The sequence below is a fragment of the Streptopelia decaocto genome, assembly GCF_964273445.1.
Source record: "Streptopelia decaocto genome assembly, chromosome: 10".
Lineage (NCBI taxonomy): Eukaryota > Metazoa > Chordata > Aves > Columbiformes > Columbidae > Streptopelia > Streptopelia decaocto.
In genome coordinates this window covers 3,153,888-3,176,781 of record NC_138665.1, presented here as the reverse complement: position 1 = coordinate 3,176,781, position 22,894 = coordinate 3,153,888, and the positions used below count along the sequence as shown (strand labels likewise).

The following is a 22,894-nucleotide window of genomic DNA, read 5'->3' as shown; positions in this document are numbered from 1 at the left end:
CAGGCTCAAGACTGAAAATCAGAACAAGTTTTTCCTTGTACCTTGTGCAAATCTTTTCATCTTTTTGCTGTGTTAGTCTCTTAACCCCATGAGAGTTAACAGCTTCAGTCAAGTAAGTAGGCTATCTAGTGCAGTAACTGAGACCAGACTGGTCTCAGTAGGAGTTGTTTCTGTGACATTGTGTGTCTCATACGTCACTCAGAAAAGAGCTTTTTGAACATTGGGGTCAAAGTATATGAATTATTAGTAATATATTTTTATGATGTCCTATGAGTACACTCTAGAAGAACAGTAATTAGCTCTTCCCGATACTTGTTGGAGCATCAGTTGTCTACTCCCATGTACTAGGAATAAACAACAACAACAAAATGCATTCAGAGTTAAATACCTGAATTTCAGTTCTTATGATACTAAAGATTTTCTTTTTTCCAAGCAGGACAGAATGGTTCTGCTCAGGAGAGGTTCCAGCTGTAGGGGACAAGAACTCAATCTCATTGCTGTGAATGTAGGACTCCTTGGTATTAAGGTTCCCGTGGATCATGTCTCCACTATAAATCGTGAATTGTCATGGTTTAATCTGTCCTTCTGAATGGCCTCTGGTGGAGCAGGTGCAGTTGTATCGGTGTAACTGTCTTTGCTGAATTAGAGAACGCTGCTGCCTTCTGTATTGGTTGTACAACTTCATTTGGTGTTGGTTTCTCAGTATGTCGGGTAGAGGATACTGCTAAGGGTGCGTACTCCTCCTCTTGCATGTCGGTGGGACCTTTTATCCAAAATAACCTTGCCTTTGTAGTGATTACATTAATTTGGTATGTACTGAAGCATCTCGAAGTCCTCCTCTTTTTCCATTACATTTTCTGTTTGTGAAACAGTCACTGTCCATATGCAGAGCCTATTAGTTTAGACGGAGACCTCTGTGGTGTCATGAAACTGTAAAGTTAGGACTGTATTTGCAATTAAGTGCCCTGTAAATAAAGCTCCTTCATTTAACCCAGGTCCTGGAAGCATCAGGGCTGTTTAGCCAGGTCACTTAGTTCTACTAAGGGCAAAATGTATAGTTCTAATATTTAGTCTTTGTATGTGATGTCACGTAATGGAAATGTTTGAAGTAAGTAGGTCCAATGTGGTGACATGAAGGGGAATGATCTTAATTTTCTTAAAAAAACCTAAATGATAACTTATGGTATGTGTCTTAAGACAGGAGCAAAGGAATGCTTAAGGCAAGATATAAAATATATGATGTTGCTGCTGTTTGTCAAGGTTAAAAATACCCTTTTTATGATCAAATTATTATTTTTAGTTTTTGACATTTGCCCTGTGCCTTGGGCTGATGAGCAGGTTTTTTGCTGTTTTGCTCTGTGGTAGTGATTTTTATATAGTGTGAGGTGTATGGTGTATTGTGACAGAGCAGTAGAAGATTTAATATTGAATGTGTCAAAGATGATGTGGCAGCATCGTTGCCCACCAAACAGAGGTCCCTGTTGTGCCACTGGGGAAGCGCTGCCAGCCAGTCTACCTAAGGAAAATAAATGGTCCTTTGAAACTCTTATGGAAAATGAACAGGTCTCAGTGTAACATGTAAAGTGTGCTACAGTTAGTGCTGGGCAGTACATCTATTAACGATGCATTGATGGATATGTGAATATTGGGTATTTTGTGTCCTACCTACCTAAAAGCTGTAGTCAGCCACGCTCTAATTTCTGGTAGTCCCAGTGCTTCCCAGTCCAGAGCTGTAGCTTTGATTCGCCTGATGGTCTGTGAGACAAACATGGCATAAGCTGAGCCAAGGTGAGTTGGAAGTGAACCTATAGCATAAGAATAACAGTTTGTAATGAAAAACAGAACAAAAGAGTGTTTCAAAGGAGACAGAAGACAACCTGGGAGAAAATTTAAATGAGAGGAAAGGGAAAACTTGGGGCTTTCATGGTACAAAAGAAATGAAGTCTGATGGGAGTGGGGATTCAGGGAAGAGAAAGGTTCATTGTCACTTAGCATTTTTAATGGTTGAATGTAATTTATTTTACAGCTGCTCCCCACCAGTTTTCTTTTTCTGTGGTCAGTTGTTAACAAACAAAGCCATCTGCCCTATTTTCGTCTTATGCTTGTTTACATAAACCAGATTAATATTCTCTGAATGTGAAGTGCATGTTCTGCATGACTCCATTTTCACTTCCATCCCCCTCGCACCCCTCTTTATTTTATAGATTCCACCAATCTGCAAACAAAGATCATGGCAAAGTCTGGGGGGAGAATTTTCAAGACCATTATTAGAGGCTTCAGAGGTAGGTATAAATTGTTTTTCTTCCTACTTACTTGTAAGTCAGAGGAAACTCAAGCCCTTGCAGCACCTTTCAGTTTAGTCTGCTGTTTTGTTTTAATTCCACTATTTACAGTTTTAACATGGAGCGAGTTAAACAGCAACTTATGTTTCTGCTTCTAAAGAATGAGGTAACTTTGCTTAGAAGCGTCAGACATTTGCACTCTCCTCAAGAAGTCTTTTTGAGTCTCTACAGACTAATGATAATACAGGAATTTATAAAGAAGAGTTCTTAAAAATGGAAGTTGTGTGTTGATACTTAGATTCATGGTGTCAGGCATAGAAAATATCAATGCATAGAAAGCTGTGAGTTTTCCTTGAATATATAGGGCTTTATTACTTCAAAATTCTGCCTAGGTTGTAGAATATCAAGAAACGTTGGAAGTTTATTCTCATCATTCTGAGTGCCAGGATGTCAGGCTATTATTCCTAAGAAGTGTGCTTACCTTTACACTCATTTAAACATAAGGAAGATGTGATTTATTTTTTTTTTTACTGTTCATGGAATAATTATGACAGAGTTTTAGGTAACACACTTCGCTTGAGTGAAGTTAGGTGATGTATTTGTCTTGGTTTTTTGTGTTTCGTGTTTTTGTTTGTTTTTAATTATTAAAAAAATAACCATTCATAGAACTGACTTAAGCACCTAAAATCGTTTGAAGGTCATTGGGACTTCACAACATGGAATCTGCTTAGATTGTTATTATAATGTTTTTCTTTAAAATATGAAAAGTGAAATTTTGTTTTGGAAAACCCTGAGGTCTGCTCTCAAACCATGTACATAAAATGAGATTACTAAAGAGCTTTTGTGTAACCTGGACCCAGAAATTGTCAACATGTAGCAAATCTTTTAAACAAAATGCAGAGTCTTTTTGAAAAGCTTTAACGCGTCAATTGTTTGTGGCAGGCACTTTGACATTGAACTTGGAGAAACGCCTAGCGGTATCGAGTTATTATGCTTTAGTACATCTATGTGCATTCATAAATTCAGAATTTTTCTCTGTATTTGTTTAACAGGCAACCTTAACCACATGCTAAGAGGAATGAGCATTAGTTTTTAAAAGCAGGTTGTTTTCCTCACTGCACCTGCACATGCTGTACATGGATTGCAGCGGGGCTTCGGCACTGGGTTCACTGGGACCTTTCATAGGGCACCAGTAGGCTGTTCTCATCCTGATGGGAAAGAAAAGTGTAAAGTGGAACTTTGATTTCTTTTTTATGTTTTTTAGTCCACTTTCTAGTTTTTAAGTGCCCTTTTAACTGAAATATTTAAAGCTCTATTATCTTTACCTCCTGACTGCTTGGAACATGCTTTTTACTTTACTGCCAGATTATAGTCCCTTTCTTAGTATTGTTTCCTTAAGCAAGGCAAGATTTTTAGAGAGGTGATATCTTGTATTAAAGCAAGGTGATATAGCTGGAGGATGAGGGAGGGAAACCAAACCAGTGTTTTTTTTCTCTTGGCTTTTACTTGAATGTTTCCTGAGGTTCTTGCAAATTGAATTCTCATTTTTACCCAGATCCTACCGAGGTGGCGACTGATAGAGAAGAGAATGTGTTGGCATGGTCATGCAGGTGGAGGACTTCACACAGATCCAAAGGAAGGGGTAAAAAATGGCTTAATTAGTATTGCTTTTTAAATAAAAAATGTGATCAGCTTGCCCCGCCTCCCCCCCCCCCAAAAAAAAAATGAAAACCCCAAACAACAATTTGTTGAGTACTATAGCAGAGTAGATACTGTTTAATTGCTGATGTAGGCTTTCTAGCTCTTAAATCGCCAGGTGTTTATAATAACTGTGTTGAAGTGCTTTAGTTGTTTTATTAAAAAATGTAATTTTACTGTCATACACTCCTTTGAAATTGTCCTGTGTTATGTTATTTTTTTTCTTTTCACAGAAAGTGTGTTCCATTGTAATGTATTGTGGTTTGTTTTTCTTGTTTGTGACTGATATTTCCCTGTGACTTGGCATTCAGGATAGTACAAATCAGGTTGTGGATACAAGTTAGTGCATCACTTGGTAAAATTGCACTTGAAGCGGGGTAGAGAGAGAAGTAATTAAACTGCATGTATTTATACTTATATCATATGCATTAACATTATATCTAATCTGACTGTATTTATATTCAGGAAGCACATGTTAAAATAATTATGATAGGTATGCAAAGAGAAGCAGTATCTTTTATTAGACCAAATTATTACAGTTAGAAAACGAGGCAAGCTTTTGGTGAAAACAACAAAATATAAACTTTGCATGATTAAAATTGCAGAATCCAAGCTCTCCAGTTTACGTAACTTTGGTTTCCTTACTTTAGGTGCAAGCTTATTTCTGCTGCTTTGTGTATTTGCCGAACAACTCTATGTGATGATTAGAACTTGTTTAAATTTGGGTGGGATCTTCCTAGCAAAGACTATATTGATGGCAAACTGGGATTTCAGGACAGAATCCAGGTCTCTCATGGCTGTTTGGCTTATGCTGAACTGTTCTGTTGGCGTATTTTCCACAGCCTCACTTGTAAAAAAACTGAAGAGTTCAGTGGAGGATTTCCTCTTAAGTTTCGATCTGAGTGTTGTCCCTTCATTGAATCCAAACCCAATTTGTGTTACAGGCAGAGGTCAGGAGAGATGCTACCAAAATGTATGCTTTGGTGTTAGGAGGGAATTTCATAACCTAAAGTATAGCCAGCTTGTTTTAGCAAAAATCTGTGATCTTTTCTGCGTAAGGCACAGGGGGAAATAGAATAATCGGACGTCTTCACTCAGTATCTCTGCATGTTACATTAACTTCAGATTAATTTTAAGACCCTCTTTGTAACAGCTATAGGCCCTTTCAAAGATTTCCTGGCCAAACAGACTTTAAAGCTAGCAGACTATCCTTCTCAGTGTTTAGTCTAATTATATATGTTATGGAATATAATGGCTATAGATTGCATTTCTCCTGTAAATGGGAGGAGGGTGTTATCCCCTGTATTGTCACTTTGGTGATCATGCATCTGTTGGGCTTAATTATTTGTCCTTGTGTTTTGTTTTTTTGGTTTTTTTGTTTTTTTTCCTACTAGAATTTCTGTTTGCCTGGGTATATTGATTAGCCCAATGTTTCCTGTTTGCTGTCTTAACTTCATTTTTCACGACTCCATGGAATAGAGTTTAGAACAAAGTCACCCTCATATGATTCAGTTGCAAATCCATTTCACAGACCCAACTTCACAACTGACCCATCTTCAAAAACACCACAAGGGGCTCTTGATTCTTTCTTTAAGAAGCTATTTCCTGAAATACAGACCTCTTTCAACTGAACCCCTTTGCATGTGATTGGCAACTTCCAGGACAAATCTATTTAATTGTTATAGGTATTGCATGTGTAATCATAGTGTATATTCTTTGGAATTACTACTTTTCTAAGGTCTACAGTTTGGCATCATTCAGCAATTTAAATTTCAGGATTTTCTCTGGCCAGAAAGGAAGTGGAAGCTTCTGCTTACCAGAACACCAGTAACACTAAGGAACACTGGATATTCCTTAAAATTAAAACTGACTACGACTATGCTAGCCAGAAATTTTGCTGGCAGCTGATATTTTTTTAGTCTGGTAGGCAGTGTAAATATTCCAGTGGCATTACCTGTTCACCCATTACTTGCAGTTGCTCCCATATAAGCCAATCCCCTGACTTTTTTATTCCAATAAGTGGAGCTATAATGTAGTTAATCTAGGACATTGTCAGTTAAGGCTGTTGTCTAAATAAACAACTGTCAGCTGTTCAGCATTGCCCAGGAGAAAGCAGCAAGAGCTGGCTCTAGGTGAGGTGAAACGTCTGGAGAGTGGAAAAAACAGAGTAACACTGGATGCAAAAGCCAAGAGGTTCTCAGCAAAAATAGAGCAGGAAATCTGATGTTACAAGTGCAGTTCCTGCACTTGTGTTCAGTGCGTAAAATACTGGCACCCAATTTACCACATGAGTATCTTTTCCCCTAGGATTATGCTTTTAGGAAAACTGTAGGTGATATACATGTCAGCTCTATTACACCTTTCTCTCTTGCAAAGGTTTTTGACAAACCAGCCTGTTCATTCTGGAAACTGACTTTGGGACTGATGTTTTAAATTGCCCCTTTTGTAGCAGCTTCAGGCAATACAAAACTGAATACTAAGGATAAACACAGAGAGTGAAGGGCATTGATACCTTCGTCTCACAAGCAACCAAGAGAGAAGCTTACACATCTGGTTTCTTACAAAATAACTTACTTGCTGCAGTGGCTGATATGAGAACAGTATTGTTCTTTACCACCTTTGGGTGTGGTTTTTTTTTGTGTGTGTTGATCTTTCGTACACAGAACAGACAGGAATAAATGCTGTAGCTCCTGACTTGTTGCTAAGCAGACATGTATTACTTGTGGAAAGACCAGTGGTCACGATGGAGCCCTGATAGTTAGCCTTCCCTACCACTGTTTCACTCAGTTGCTATTTAGTTTGCTCGTCATTGCTTGCCTTCTGTGGAGAGATGGATAGTGCGAAAATAGAGGACTACCCTGTTTCCCCGAAAATAAGACAGGGTCTTATATTAATTTTTGCTCCAGAAGATGTGTTAGGGCTTGTTTTCAGGGGATGTGTTATTTTTCCATAAACAACAGTCTACATTTATTCTTGAACAAAAAAAATCAACATTTATTCAAATATAGTCATGTCATCACATTCTGGTACATCATCATAACTCTCCAAACCCTGAATTCCATCATGAATTTCTTGTGACTCTATTTCCTTTTTCCATGTACAATAATCTATATTTACCGATATTCGTGAAAAAAAATCGACATTTATTCAAATACAGTCATGTCATTATCTATTGTTTGGGGTTTTGTGGGGTCTTTTGAGTGCGAATCTTTTGGGGGTGTCTGCTTTTCTTGGGGTAGGGTCTGTCTGTCCTGCTGCATTCTATTGCCAATTAATTCTACTTTTTTACATGTATAGCTGCCTGGACGCTATTTAAATTGACTTTTTAAATGAACTGTAACTAGGGCTTATTTCGAGCATCCTCAAAAATTCTGAAAAATCATTCTAGGGCTTATTCTTGGAGTTGGTCTTATTTTCAGGGAAAAAGGGTAAGTACTTTTTTTCCCAAAGTTTATAAGGAAAATTCAGGCCCTAGTTTACATTTATTTAAGCTGATAAGGTAATGAAAAAAAGAATCCTACCTCCTTCCTCACCTTGGTGTTTTGCTACATAAGTCACTGTATGGTCAGATGGTGAGCTAGGAGGAAGTGATCTAGCCGAAAAATTCCATGTTCAAATGCTGGGGATACCCACTCCCTCCCCAAACTACCTCTGCTGCTTCACTCGCAGCAAGCCTGAAACAATTTAAATAGCAGGAGGCATTTAGATTAAAAAAGAAAAAGTTATGTTCTCAGCCATGCTTGTTATCATGCTACTGAATGTGTAGGTTTATCTGACTCCGGGACAAAACTCTGCAACAAACACTGAAGAGTTTTCTGATGGTTTCATGAGGTGGATCGGTTCAGTGGGGTATTTCATGAGCTGTCGTGAGAAAGGGGCTGGGACTGTGCACTTGAGTGCTGGAAAAAGAGGAGGAAGCAGGGGAGGAAGCAAGGTGTTTGCGGAATAACCTCATGCGGATGCAAGACAGCTTGTGCTAGTACAATAATGAGGATGATATGGCTTCGTGAGTGAGTACACAGGGAGCCAGAATGGGTCTTCTTTTCTTCGTCAGCAGTGACAGCTTAAATGCAAGTTAGACTACCATTTTCTTCCATCATGCTTCTGATAGCTCGTCATCCTGGCACAGGCTGCATCCACAAAGTCACAGGGTCAGCCCAGTGCATGCTTTGAAAGATTGAGTAATCTTGGAGATTGTGAAGAGGTGGGAAGATGGCTTTCTTTTTTCCCTCTTTAGGTATTTTAAAAGGTTCAGAACCTGGATGGGGGGGGGGGGGAGGGGGCAGGAAGGTGGTCAATGTTCTTTCCTTTGCAAATAGTCTTCAGTATTTGGTAGTGTGTTTTAAAAACATACCACATTCAAAGAGAAGAAAAGGCTTTTCTCCTTTGCTCCCTGATTTATCATCCTTTCCCTTCTATTCCCTTCATTTCTGTAGAAATAGGCCCTGGAAGAAAATATAAAACATTACTATCACTTATAAGGAGGTAAAGTAAATGCTTCTCTAAACCTTTTTATAGAGTGCAGCAAATCAAAAAAGGGCTGGAGTCCACTGAGCAGATCGCTCATTTTAATTCTTAATGTTGCCACTTGTACATTTAAACCGTTTTCAACTTGTGTTTTTGTACAACAGTAACATTTATTTCATGGTAAACTTTGATGTAATGTGTGTGCATTTTGCATCTCCTTTGATATTTCTTCTTGTTCCTTTGCAAGGCCTTTGGCAAATGACTGTCTGCCTTCTGACTTCTCTTCTGAACGGATTTACTTCTGATACCATTCACAGCCATGAAGAAACGGAAATAGATTCCTTGTTTGCAGCCAATGTCTTTTCTTCTTTTTAATAGCTTTTCTGTGCAAAGTCTGACTAGCCAATAGCAACATATAATTAGAACTGCTCTGGTTGCACTTTTGTGTTAGCGTGATACTATTTTTTTTACTTCCTTTTAACCTGTAAGTGATGATCAAAGATATTTTCCAAATGTTTGACCTGCTATTTATGCACATCCTTGGCTCAAATGGATGGATTCGTGTATACACTGCAGCACGTACCTCTGTCTCCTGAATGGGTAGGACACAACAGAAAGAGCTTTGCATCCTCTCTTCACTTACAAACCTTCCATATATTAATTTTTTAGAAGTCCTTTGAAATGTGCTTATACTGTGTAATGCTCCAATACATTTGCAATTGTTGACAAAACACGATCTCTCTTCCCGTTTGGTTTTCTTTGAAGCTATGACTAGGAACGCAGAGATGAATTTTCCGGTGCTTTTAAAAGCTTATATTTATAGAATTGGCTTCCCTGGTTGCCTTAGCAATCTTAACTCTTAACAGAACTCTCTTTTGTTGCTCATTCACACTGGACCTTCACAGAGAAAGTCGAGGAGGGAGCATTTAAAATATATAAACCGGGGGGGGGGGAAGCAATAAAAGATATTGTAAAACTCCCCCTTTCTACTGTAATGAAAAGTTCTCTTTAAAAGGTGTAGACTAGTTTTTTCTTTCCCCACTCCTCCCTGATTACAAAATACTGCCTGAAATGGCAAGATTAGCTGCTACTTGCTGCCCTCCCTTCAGCCTTAGATAACCTGCGTGTCTTTCAAGTTAACCGCAGGGTAGCCGAGACACAAAAGTTGTTGATACTTGGACTGTGTGTTATTGCATGTGCTGTTACTCTCAGTTTGGTAGCAGAGCTGAGGCTTCAGCTAATATATTCTACTGAACTCCAGAGCTGAATGTATTTCAAGTGTTAGTGATACAGACATCTGTCCACCTAGAAAATAACCTATGGTTCTGTTAAAAAAAAAAAAAACAAAAACAACCTCAAACCAAAACAACCTGACCCTCAAACCTCCAAAACCCTAAACCAAAAAAAAACCTGATATTTCTCAAGAAGGCTTGTTAACTGAATTGTGGTCTCGTTTGGAGCAAAATTTGAGGTTTGTAGAGGAGAACCTATCTGAAGGACTCATTAAAAATGGATGTAATCAGTTAAGCTAATGTACGGCCGTGTACATCTCAGCAGTCTCATGAAACCCCATGACCCAACGTTTGGGGTCATTCTGTGGAACAAAGTGGTGACATGAGAAGCTGAGCTAAGGCCACTGGAATAGTAGCCATAACTTCATGGGACATCCGTTGAAGGTCTGTCCTTTGTGTTCCTGGAAACATGTCCTAAAATACATGGGCAGAATAAGATTTCTCACTTCTCTGCAAAGGTGATGACCAAAAAAAACTGTGGAAGTGATTGTTGGAAATGCTTAAATTTGTTGTAATGCAACCAAATAGTTGGAGCTGAAATGTATATACAGTTCAGTTTATATATCAGCATAAATGTTCGGTTTCAGAGATTTGAGTTGCTATAATGCTAGTGACTTATTAAAAAAAAAAAATACTGCATTTTATTGTGACTTGCTGAATGTTTTCCAAACTCCTTACGCTTATTGTAAACCTTTCAGGCTTCCTTCTTGCCTTAGTTTTTGTTACTTCATTGTAATTGTTTTGGCTTTTTGTTTCTGTTTTTGTTTTTTTTTACTTTTCTGTCTGGTTGATTTTATGCTGTTATAAAACAGCTTCCAAAGAAGAAATACCAAGCCCTTGCATTTTGTACAGAAATCTTGAGAAGGAAAAAAAGAAGGGTCAGTTTATTTTGTGAATTCTTTTAGCTGTGGTGAATTGTGGCTTTCTCTGTATTCCATTTCCAGCTCTCTAAACTTGCACTCTTGAGGACATTTGAATTAAGAACTATTTATCTGTTTTAACAGCATGTCATGGATATAAAGCTAAAAATTTACAACTTGAAATTTTAGTCTCAAACATTGGGAAGTATCAGTTGCGTATCAAATAAAATACAGAAGAAATCAAAATGTATAAAATTCATTCTTATTTATTCTGTTATTTTGCTTCTGGGGGTCTCTATAATGTAATACCTTTGTTTGTTCTTTCCAACAGCTGAAAGAGATAGATGCCAAGAAGATTATTAGAGCAATGTTGTCGTACGTGTGGCCCAAAGACAGACCAGACCTGCGAGCCAGAGTAGCCATATCTCTGGGGTTTTTAGCCAGTGCAAAGGTAAGTACAGATGCTTCATTGTGCTGGGATAGTTACTATTCTCCTGGAGTTCATACAAGGAGTAATTATCTTTTTTATCATTTAAGAGCTTTTACTCTTCCTGTATCAGGAGCATACAGTATTAGAAATATTATCTTGGATTTTTTAACGGGGTATGCATGTCATCTGCATGTGTGTGGTTGGGGAGATCATGAAGATGACGACCAGAATTTTTATTTCTGTTGCTCACATTAGTTTATTCCAGGATTTTCCATTGCAAATTAGTCATTTATGGCATATCTTAAGGGAAGTGCGAGTTAAAGGTTGCTTACGGATGTTCTCTCGTCGTGTGGTGCTGTGTCTGTCAAACAGGATTTCTTCAAGGCTCTGTGCCCATTTCCAGCTCTGAACTTGAGCGGTGTGGTGGTGTTTACTCACAACTCTGGCTGTGCTGTGGGAAAAAGCATTTGACCTCCAGTCTTTTCTTGAGAGTGGAATTTCTGTTGTTTCAGGGACTCCTCTGGTGCCCTAATGTGAAAGAAGCCATCTAACATTTTTTATATTGAACCATGCTTTCATTCAAATCACTTTTCTTGTAGTCTTTTCATTAGGAAGTGGAGGGTTGCTCTTACCTTTAGTTCATCATGTGAAAGGATCTCTTACACTCTTGCCTTCAACAAAATTAGTGTTTATTCATTCTTAGAAAGAAATAGGCATACAAAAGCTTTCCACAGCTGAATGTAGGATATAATTCAAATGTTATGCAAACCTTGTAGAAATAGTTCAGAAGATCAGATGTTAACTTTGTGCGAAAAATCTTTTCCTTTTGAAAAAAAAAATATTTGACTGCAAAATATTGGGAGTAAATTTTGTAAGGATCATTGAGACATGGCTCAACTGGGTTGCTTCTAAGTATGGCAATTTTAACCTAACATAATGCTGATATTAATATCTTGCTGAGATATGCTAAAGTAGGTACTGCTTAGTAATGAGTTTTAGCACTTAAGCTAGTTGCACTGGCAGTTTCTTACCATTCAGCAACATTGCCACATCAAGAAAAGAGAGAAGAAACAAGTTTCAGCTATGTAGGTGATAGAAGAAGAGTACTTGAGAGAGAAATGTGCTCATTTGTTTGAGCTGAAGAGGAAAGGCTGATCATTTGGTCTCAGCTTGCTCCTGTGAGCGGTCTATCAGGTGCTTGCTGGTCCTGTCTGCAACAGATATTTTGGGTTGTGCTGCTGGTCAGGAAGTTTCTGATAACACAGGTGACAACATGTACAATACAGCAAGTCTGTACAAGTAAACTTCTACCCTTTATGTATGCCTGGGCAAAATATGCAGCAGTGCTTTCGATTACACTTGAAAACTACCTGGGAAGCTGCTCCAAATGCAGACACTGGGAGCATTTTTACCTTGTATACTGTGCAGTTGTCCTCACAATAATATTTAACTTATGGTATGCTTGGTTCTTTGTGGCTTTGTGATGTGTATTTAGGAATACCCCATTTACCAGATGGATATGAAAATTCTCACGTCTAACTCACTTTCTTTTAAAAGCCTCTTATTTGTAATGTGGATAATAATCTGAAGGAAGCTTTGAAAGAAGTTTGATGTATTTTCCTTTTTCTCTTCCTCACACTTCCTAATTTGCAGGGTTATAGGAATATGATGGAGAATGTGAATCCAGAATCTAATCTTGCATGTAGCAGCATCGTACCTCGCTTTTAGCAAATCTATTAATGTTTCAAGCAGCTTTCTGGGCTGTAATGGGAACAAAATTGGTGGCCAGGATGCCTGACTCTTGCAAATAGCTCAGTATTTGGTATAATAACAGAGCTATTACACTGGGAGGGAGAGAGATGTTTCCCCCTGTCAGAAAAATCAGACACTTAATGGCTCTTTGGAGAAGTAACTGGATGTTGGTATCTCTCTTAAGTGCTCTCTTTAATTTCCTACTTCAGATTCTGTACAAGGCTGCCTGGAAGCCCTGGTGTCCAGAGCAGATTCCCAGAAGGACAGAGCAGAAAACCTGTAGAGCATTGCCCAGGCTTTAGGAGATGCCTGTTGAAGGAGAAGTTTTTGTGAGAATGCTTGTTTTGGCAACCAAGGATTTTGTGGGGAAAACACACAACCAGCTCTCTACAGAATATATATTATGTCATAACAAAGCCGCATTAGAACTTGGACATTATCAAATAACTGCAATTTAACACGTTACCCCTCACCACCTGGGCTATGTCCACTCCTCCTTTGCAAAGTAAATTTTCTTGAATTGCTTCTTACTTTACACATGCTAAGTATGTGTGTAGTTATTGTGGCATAACTGACTTGCAACAGCACATTACAGAGCTATAGTAAGTCTGTCGTCTCTTTGAGCCCCAAACATCTGCTTTTCTTCCAGAGCAAACTAAGGGTCACTTTGTCCTAAAGAAAATGAAACACGAATCAGTTTACCTGTAGCTTGCCTGGACCTTGTATAATCCCGTGCAGTTTCTTCATTATCCCATTTGGGAGCCCTTTGTTCTGATTGCCTGTGAGGTTAATTACAATGTATTGACAGACCACACAAGCAGCTTGTTAAAGGTTCTCTGCTGTACAGATGTGTCAGGCCAGGAATGTCAGCATATCTTTCTCCTTGCTGCAGTCTGGCCCAGTTTCTTTGTTCACTGTGAACCTGTCAGCATCTGAAGGATGTTACAGCCTTATTGTGGGTTTTGTCTAAAGGCTGCTTGTTCTCGGGGGTTTTGCACAGAGAATTAGGTGCTCACGATGCCTGCTGCTGGTCACCTTCCTCCATAAGAAATAGTTGGTAAGCCTTTTGGCCAATTTTTTCGGAGTTTGATAGAAGGCCTTGAGGTTTTATACGTCTCTACTTCTAAAGTTAAATTTCGAATTAGAAGAACAGATCAAAATGGTGACTCTGAGACAAGAGGCTGTAGGGTGGCTTTAGTTTTATTCTAAGAAAACTGCAGAGAATTCACAAAGGAGAGGTAGGTTATGAAATGTTCAGGCGCAGGAAAAAATTAAGAGTTCTGACCCAGTTTGATTTAACTTACCCACAAAACAGCTGGAAATCATATCTACTTGTCCTATTATTTGAGAAATGTTTTGGTTGTTTAAATCTTCCAGCTCAGGAAAGTTTAATTTCAAAAGAAATACCAGTTTGTGTGCAGCTACAGAAAAGCCCACAGTTGCAATCTGTCTTGACTCCTTCTGTGGGCCCCAGCTGCCTGTCGTTGAACAAATTATTGTGATTTTTGGTTCCTTTTTGTCTACACAAAACTGCTAGTAGCGTTGTTAGCCTTCGAAGTGAGCTGTTTGTATGGCTTTTTATGACTGGGGGCTGACAGGATGGAGTCTGCTCTAGGGCTAGTAAGGTCTTGTCTTCCTTGGAAGATTTGTTGTATTATGACACACTTTACATTTTAATCTTAAATATTTATAGCCTATCTAGACATGTGCGATCTGAAAGATGCAACGGGAAGACAGGTGAGGGGAGCACACAGGCATTATCTATGTCTTCAGACACGTAGATTAGCCTGCTCAGGTTCTACATTTCTGGGGGTTTTTTCCACATTCCCCCACCCGTTTCTTGTCTTATTTAGTGGGGTGTGTAGCATAAATGCTTCTTTACTTTTCTGTTTCTTCCCTTCTTCTGTGACCCAAGAAGAAATGCTTTGGCTTCTGAACAGCTGAGTTAAACACATGAATATGACAAAATCACTTGTCACCTCTGTCAGCCTGTAGCGGTTTTTGGCCTATTGGTCAGAGGCCAAACACGTGTTCTTCATGAGCCAGAGAAATCTTTCAGACTATCTGTATTTCTCCGGACTGCTAATTCCCTAAGCTTCAGCAGAAGAAACTGTTTGGCTTAAGGAGGCGAGACACAAGCATTGTACTCTAAATTTTGTCTGCGTGCAGAGATAATGATATCTATCCAAGCAGTTAAGTATGTATGTATGATCTTGGTGTTTGAGTCCTTTTTGTGTGCTCAGATGGAGTTAGATAATGACCTTTAGAAACTGTTAGCTTTATGAGAAGTTTCAGGTGACAGGTATTTTTAAATTTTTTAGTTATTTTTTTTCCTCTTACTTGCAAAAGTACGTTTTAGGTCATCACCAAATTCGAGGAAGGCGTGAAACCAGCTGCTTCTTCCCTCTTTTGGACCACATTTTGGAGCTGCTTTAGCTGCCTTTCCTTTGTAAGGGATGGAGTTTTCTGGTTTTATTTCCACAGATGGAGTTGTTGGATGTGTACGTTTATCTTGGTCCAGAGATAAATTCAGTCATCTTCATGTCAACGTTTCTCATTGAATTATTGGCAAAAGAAGAGTTCACTGTAGAGCAGTTTTATCGTGTTGGGGCTCAGCCTGTCACTAATTCATCATCTTTATTAAACAAGAAATACTGGGAAGAGCAAAATGAGAGATAAGACTGTTTGCCTTAAAAGTACTGTAATCCCACAAGGGAATAAAGATGATGGTGCATTGTCAGCTTAAAACAGTGCAGTCATTTAAAAAAATGCTCAAACTCATTTAAGCATGATGCATTGCAGCATAATGCGCTGTTAAATGCGGGCAATTGAGTTGGGATGACTTCATGGGTGCCGTATTTGCTTTTCAATAAATTCAGGCAGGGCTAAACTATTAATTCAAAATTATCAATAGAAAATATACAAATCTATATTAAAAGGGTCTTTTTAATGGGAATTGTTATTAAGCTTTCAGACATTAGGAAGAGGAGGGAAACCTGTCTAGGTCTGTTGTCTAAAACAGTTGTTTTGCAAGGTGGCTTTTCATGGTGCAGCTAAGTGTGCTTAAAGCTTTTTGTTCTGTGCCAGCCAATTTTGGCTGGTAAAGAGATAGCTGTGAGTTTATGTGGGAGACGGAAATTTTGTTTTCATTAATGTGAACGGGATCTTGTTGATCTAACAAAGCGAGGAGGAAAAGCCTGTTTCTAATAATGGCCTCTCATCTCTCTTGCTATGAACTTTGTAAGATTAACTTGTTTTTTTATTACTGGAAAGCAGACTGTCTGGATTGCTAATGGAAGGCGATACCACGTTGCCTTATTCTTGTTTAAGCTTTACCCTCCAGGAGTTAGAACAACTATAACCTGAGACCAGGCATTACATTTCATTTAAAACTCTATTGGGCAGAATTACGTTGATGTAAAAGACGACATTTCTGCAAAATTGTAGGCTGTTACCGGTTAAATTAATTGCGAATTGAGAACTGCCGTTCAAAGAATACATATTTTCTCTTTAATTGGACTTTAAGAAATATCTGTAGTTCTATTTCTAAACTACCTGTAGTGTAGCATGGTCTCTTGAAGAGGAAAATCCCTGCAGAGGAATTTGTGAGAATCTGCACAAAGCAAGACAATCTGCATTACAATAGTCTTATTTTCTACTGAGCGGTCTCTCCCAGGAAAACCTGCACTTTGTCATGTTGGTCATTACTGTAACACACACGGTAGTATATTCATCTTTATTAAGAACAAAATGCCACCCAAAAATTGAGTTTCTCTGAAGGGAATAGTAGGGTTTTTTGATTATACTGGAGAAGGCAGGGGGGGATTTGAATTTCAGTGTTGTAAAGATTCAAAATCTCTGTTAATGCATCCTCAGTTCTTTGTGGGACTTCATGCTTAAGGTTTAAGCTTGTTATGGCAGTTACTTGTTTGTCTGCGGCGTATAACTGAAGTTCCCACACCTTATTGTATACTGCTGCTTTGAGTGTTTGGTGCCTTTCCACAGATAATGCTAACCTCTGGGCTTTTTTTTTTGAATGGAGGTTTCCCCAATTCCAATCTAGTTAAATAGGAGCTGTTGCTGAACAGCTCTCAGGCTTGCACTGGATATATTTCAGAAGGGTGTATTTGAAGTAGGGCCTGATCTTTACAGCCATTTTCTTTTTTTCAGCCATAAACTAACCAGTAATGATGTCACCCAGATGCTCTCAGATCCCACCTGTTTCCTCTCAGGAGTTATCTAGATGATGCTGTATTGAGAATTTGGTAGTCTTTTTTTTTAGGGACAAGGAGAAAATGGATTCCTTCCTCATGTGCATTTAAAACTTTTGCCTAAAAGAGTGTTTAAAAAAATGAAACAGAACCAATTTTTTTAAAAAAAAGAATTAACTTAGGAATGGTTCTTTAATCCTGTAGTTAAAAGAAGTCTTTTCAAAACCCCAGTTTCCCATCTTGGTGAAGTACCTGTCTTCCGCTACTTCCAGTAATTCACAACACTGGGAATATCTGATACTGGGATAGTTATTGGAATTACTAAAAGCCTTCCAGCTTCAATTTGGACTGAAGTTATGAAAGACTTTACCACTCTTTTCACTCAAAACCTAGTTGTATCCATTTAATTTACAGTTTTTTCACTGGGCTTTCAGCTGACAGACTGGATACAATTTAGATCTAAGTGGGTACACAAAACATTTGGTGGAGAGAGCCAAAATATCTTTGTCAATCTGTTTTGTTTTTTGTTCCTTCTCATGTGAAATAACTTGTCATCTACCCACATTTTTTTTCCAAATATTGGAAAAAAAACCCTCCAACTTTAAGCAAAGCCAGATCACTGTAAACCATTTTAACCTCCGCTGCGATTACAAGGTTGTAGATCTTAACATAGTTGTTCCACTACTAAAAAACTTGTATACCATGTTTTCAAATCTTCAGTTAGAAGCAGTTTGAGTTTATGAATTCAGTTGAAGGCTGACAGTAATTTGTGTTTCTGGTTGGTACAAATGAGTGATGTAACAATGGAACATTAAGGAGACTTAAAAGTTTCATGTTTTGTTTAAGATTTTCAGTATTTTGTCATGCTACAGTGCAAGTGGAACGTGCTAAAGTTGGTCTGTTTATATACCTAGCTGTCTTGCTTCTCAGATGCCGAGGAGACACCACTGTCAGAGGAGATACCTTTGGGTCTTGGCGCTCTTGAAAAATAAGAGTTCAGTGGTGGATATGGCTGCAGTATTTTGTTGGAAAGCTCATATTATTAAAGTATTTTTTATGGAAAATATTTTGTGCTGCTGTGCCAGACTCTAGAGCTCATGTAGAGGTGCAGTCAGTGTGTATGGTCATGTTGCAAATGGAAAGGGTTATTTAAATATTAAGGTAGTGTTAACAGTCAGAAGAGACAGAGCACAGGTTAACTTCTTTTCTTTGACTTCGCTAGAGCTTTGGTTTACTACACCTCGACTGACCCAGCGTTAGCAATATGTGGGTGAGCTGCTTCTTTCGCAGCAGCGGTTCTCCGTACTGATTGTTGCCAGTATCACAAAGAGCAAACCACCTGTAATGACGACGTTGTTTAGCAGTGTTGTGAACATGTGTCTGCTACTTGATTCATTTCCAAGTCTTGCTATTGCTGTGTTGCGTGCTCAGCTTCAGTTTCAGTGCCTTTGCAGTGCACAGTTTGTTTAGGATAGCAATTGATATTTAAAAGGAACCAGGAGTAAAGACTTGATGATATGGAGAATCCTGTGCTTGGAATCAAGAGAGCCATCTCACCCACACTGGGTGGTTAAGAACAAAAAGTAACAGTAGAGGGATTTCAGGCAAAATAGTCATGCTACATAGATATTTTAATGCATATGGACTAATTGGTGTTCTTATGCTTTTAGGCCATGAATATATTGGTTCCCTTCATGTTCAAATATGCAGTAGACAGCCTCAACCAGCTCTCTGGAAACGTACTGAACCTCAGTGATGCACCAAATACAGTGGCAACTGTGGCAACCGCTGTTCTCATTGGCTGTAAGTGACGTTCCCAAATCTCTTGGCAAGTGTGAACGTTGCTCGGTAAGGCGGGGGGTGGTGGAGCTGCTGCCCGTCGCACTGCTGATTATTACATAGTCACTTCTGTGTTATGTCTGTTTGCAATGATCTGGGACCTTGCTTCTGGTATTCCAATTAAGAAATGAAATAACACTTATAGAAATGATTCTTGATTAGAAATCCTACCCTTTCTTATAAGCAACTGCAAAAGAAACGGATTTAAAATGTGCGTACAATAGTTTGTAAATGAAAAAGAGCATCAAGTTTTGGAGCAATTAAGTATAAATTACCTTTGAACTAAAAATGTTGAATATATATGAAGAATGAGTCTAATGTAATTTCATGCATGAAAGGAAGTTAAAAACATAATCATTTTCATTTTGTAAACTTCTTCATCTTTTTTTAGATGGTATCTCAAGAGCCGGCGCAGCATTATTTAATGAAGCTAGAAATGCAGTATTTGGGAAAGTAGCTCAAAATTCAATCAGAAGGATAGCAAAGAATGTTTTTCTGCACCTGCATAACCTGGACTTGGCGTTCCATCTGAGTCGGCAAACCGGAGCTCTGTCAAAAACCATCGACAGAGGAACAAGAGGCATCAGTTTCGTTCTTAGCGCTTTAGTATTTAACCTGGGACCTACCATGTTTGAAGTGGCACTAGTCAGTGGAATTCTGGTAAGTGGTGTTCATTCCTGAGTTGGAATTGTCTCATTAGGAACGATACATTAGTTTTCTTTTACCAAAGTCTACTGAGTGTTAATAATAATACTAATTGAATTTACAAGGTAATCTTGAAAGCAGCTACTGTAAAGGAGAGCAATCCATAATTTTCAAATATTAGTTACTTTAAATTGGCTAATTTGAAATTATTTTCACATTTGACTCCTGTCTTCAGCAAGTAGTGTTTATGTGGATAGTTTTTAATGTTTTTCTTTCGAATTGTTTTAAAAATGAAATCAGAAGAGTTAACTGTGCACACAAGCATCAAATATATCTGGGTAAAGACTGAGGAAGCGGAATATAAATGTGCAGGAATGTTGTCTTAGTGTGTTGAGGATCCAGTTTAAAATTCTACTTTTATAAACCACACTTACTAGCTTTGAAATCAGGATCTTTGGATATTTATATGCTAAAATCTAAATCTCAATTATGTTGCTTGGACTGAATTCAAATGAAGAATCTTGTTTTGTTTATTCTCCTCCTTTTTCAAAGCACTTAATCAAATTTGAATGTAATAATACGAGTTCAAAACGCTGTTGTTCTTGGGTAGAGTTTTATAATCTTTGGAAGTTGCAAATCAAGCTGGCTGTCAGCCAACCCGCCGTGATGCTTTCATTTGTCTTCTTACGGCTTTTGTCTCCTCATATACCCTGAAGTAGAGAAATCGCATCATAAATTGGTTTGCAAGGCCGTTTATTTCTTCTGCAGTGTTCAACCTTTCTCAAAATCTACCCAAACCCATGTAAACACATACTTATTTGTGCGAACAGCAATATTTATGGTATATAATGGCAAAAAACCTTGCTGGTATTATGCTATACCCTGGCTCTTGGTTATCTCCTTCTGCCTTGTTATCCGTACTCTTCTCTTTGCTACTTTCGAGTTTGTGCCCGTATTTAGTCTTAAGCTGTTCAGAGCACAGAGTGTGTTGGGAGAGACTTTCAGAGTTCTTCTCTCAGGCTAAGCTATCATCGTTTTGAGACAACAATGACATTTATACAATGATTGTGATTTTTTTTCTTTTATTTTAAATATTCTAGTATTACAAATGTGGTGCAGAGTTTGCTTTAGTAACCCTGGGGACGCTGGGAGCCTACGCAGCCTTCACGATAGGAATCACCCAGTGGAGGTAAGACGTGCCCTCAGGTTGATCCGCAGACCTGGTGTTGCTAAGTCTGAGGTCTTGACTGCATTAAGCCTTTGTTTGACAGGACCAAGTTTCGAATAGAAATGAACAAAGCAGATAACGATGCCGGTAACGCTGCCATTGACTCGCTGCTAAATTACGAGACTGTGAAGGTAAGACCAGTCTTTACTACTTGGCTCTTTGTCTTCTGTCAGCCTAAGCAATGTGAGTCATGAGATTCATCTTTCACGGGGCTATGTATTTGGAGCAATAGTGTATTTTAAAACATTATTAATTTGAAGAGTCCTACATGATAGTGACAGAGCAGCATGAAAGTTGTTAGTGGGGGTTGGAAAAAAATTTGCTGACAAAGAGTGAGAAGTTTCTTTTGGGACTGAATTGCCTTGACCATCAGTTTCTCCAAAATGTAAACTGAGAGCCTGGAAGAAGCTTCTCTTCACTTGTTTGCAAAATTGTCTTCTGAATGTGACACACTGTATTCCCAAGTGACCATGTGTAGTGTTTTCTTAATCTGTTGCAGTTTGTAGCACTGCAGTGCAATGTTTCCATGAAAGAGCAGGTCTCTTTTGTTTCTTCTATTGCTACTGTTAAAATATCCTGTGGCCAGCTTAGAGATTGCCCAGGCTCAGGCCTATTTTATGCTTCTTTTAACTGGAGAGCTAGAACTGGAAAGATAAGCAGCGGAGTGAGCTGTGAAGCAGGACCCAGGAGCAGACGTTGGGTGAGAAGTGCTGCTCCGGAGAATTTGCCATCATCACACTGACAAGGATGTTCTAGTACATAGAGGACAGTAACTTTTTATTCTCATTAGTATCTAGTGGCAGCTGATTTTAATTGGGTAGAAGTTCTGCAAGACAGGCACCCAGTTTTAGTAGAACTGAGTGTGGAAGGGATTTCCATAATGTCTCCTTTCCCAGTGCAGGATGTGCTGCGGTTTGCTCCTGGGTTTTGTTTTCACACACTAATCTTTTATGAACTTTTCTCTGTAGTCATTAGGAGTGCTGAAGAGGGGTTGTGTGTCCGTCTGTGCATGTAGTATGTTTACACTGAACTTTAGTGAAATGTCTAGCATGGTATGTTTGGGAACGTGACATTTCTTATTGCTGTGTATGTCGCAGTATTTCAATAATGAGAAATACGAAGCCCAGCGGTATGATGGATTCTTGAAGACATATGAAAACGCCTCCCTGAAGACTACCTCTACGTTGGCTCTCCTCAACTTCGGACAGAGCGCTATATTTAGCATTGGCTTAACGGCCATCATGGTGCTTGCTAGCCAGGGCATTGTTGCAGGTAACTGATCTGTCTGTAAGCTAAAAATGACCCTCCTTTACCTTACTTCACTCATAACAGAGGTGTTAGTTAACTTACGGCTGATGTCATGGTTCATTTTGAGAGTTTTTGCTTTAGAGTTTTGGGCATTTTTGCTTCTTGGAGTATTATTGATTCAATTTTTTATATGTATATATTTATCAGTATCTAATATGATTTTATTAGACACATTTTAAAAGTTTAGCAGCTAGTGAAAGATCCTAAGAAAATGTAACTTTGGAAGGTTCCGTTGAAGAATTGTGAAAGACGCATATAAATACAAATACTTCTGTGGACCTTCTACAAAGGTGCTTTCTTCTTGCTCTCCTCCCTCCCCATGTTGGCAAGATTCTAAACTTTTCCCCAGTGTGTATATACCCATGTGCTTTGTGTCCAGTAGTTTTATTACCAGTGTCCTTCACTTTCCTTACATTAATAAGGCCACATTATTAAAATAATTGTTTCCATATGTTAGAGCTTTTCATCTATATTTGTTTAGTTTACTACACAAAGTAAAGCCTGCTTGTCTAGGAAGACATGGTACAGGCTTCAAATATGGTAGATGAGGCTCAGCTAAAGGAAGGTGGGCTTAGAGTAAAAATAATGATGCTTTAAACACTGTTAGTCTCCAGATGTTTTTGAAGGGTAGGCCTTTCTATCGCACTGTCTTTCTTGCCTCTGCTTTGCTCTTTTTCAGAGATGCCAGGACAGGGAAGAGTTACAGTGTGAATGAATAAGTCAGTAGGTGCAGTTTCTGGCTGTCCTTAAGAAAATTCAGAATAACCTTTAAGCCGGATGGCAGAAATACTAATTTAAATCATCTTTCTTGACCTGTTTCAGCTGAACTGACCTGGCACATACGTTTAGCTAGTGTGTCATCCTGAGTTTTTCCTTGATCGA

General features: G+C 38.6%; 1 protein-coding gene across 1 annotated transcript in view; it reads left to right on the top strand.

The window, feature by feature from the left end:
• ABCB7 (ATP binding cassette subfamily B member 7) overlaps positions 1 to 22,894 on the top strand; it is a 38,184-nt gene that overhangs the window by 4,557 nt on the left and 10,733 nt on the right. Inside the window, exons 2-9 of the mRNA XM_082061778.1 lie at positions 2,205 to 2,282; positions 3,838 to 3,924; positions 10,931 to 11,050; positions 18,663 to 18,795; positions 19,223 to 19,491; positions 20,577 to 20,665; positions 20,748 to 20,835; positions 21,802 to 21,976. Coding sequence (XP_081917904.1) covers positions 2,205 to 2,282; positions 3,838 to 3,924; positions 10,931 to 11,050; positions 18,663 to 18,795; positions 19,223 to 19,491; positions 20,577 to 20,665; positions 20,748 to 20,835; positions 21,802 to 21,976 — 1,039 coding nt within the window. The remainder of the gene's footprint in view (positions 1 to 2,204; positions 2,283 to 3,837; positions 3,925 to 10,930; positions 11,051 to 18,662; positions 18,796 to 19,222; positions 19,492 to 20,576; positions 20,666 to 20,747; positions 20,836 to 21,801; positions 21,977 to 22,894) is intronic.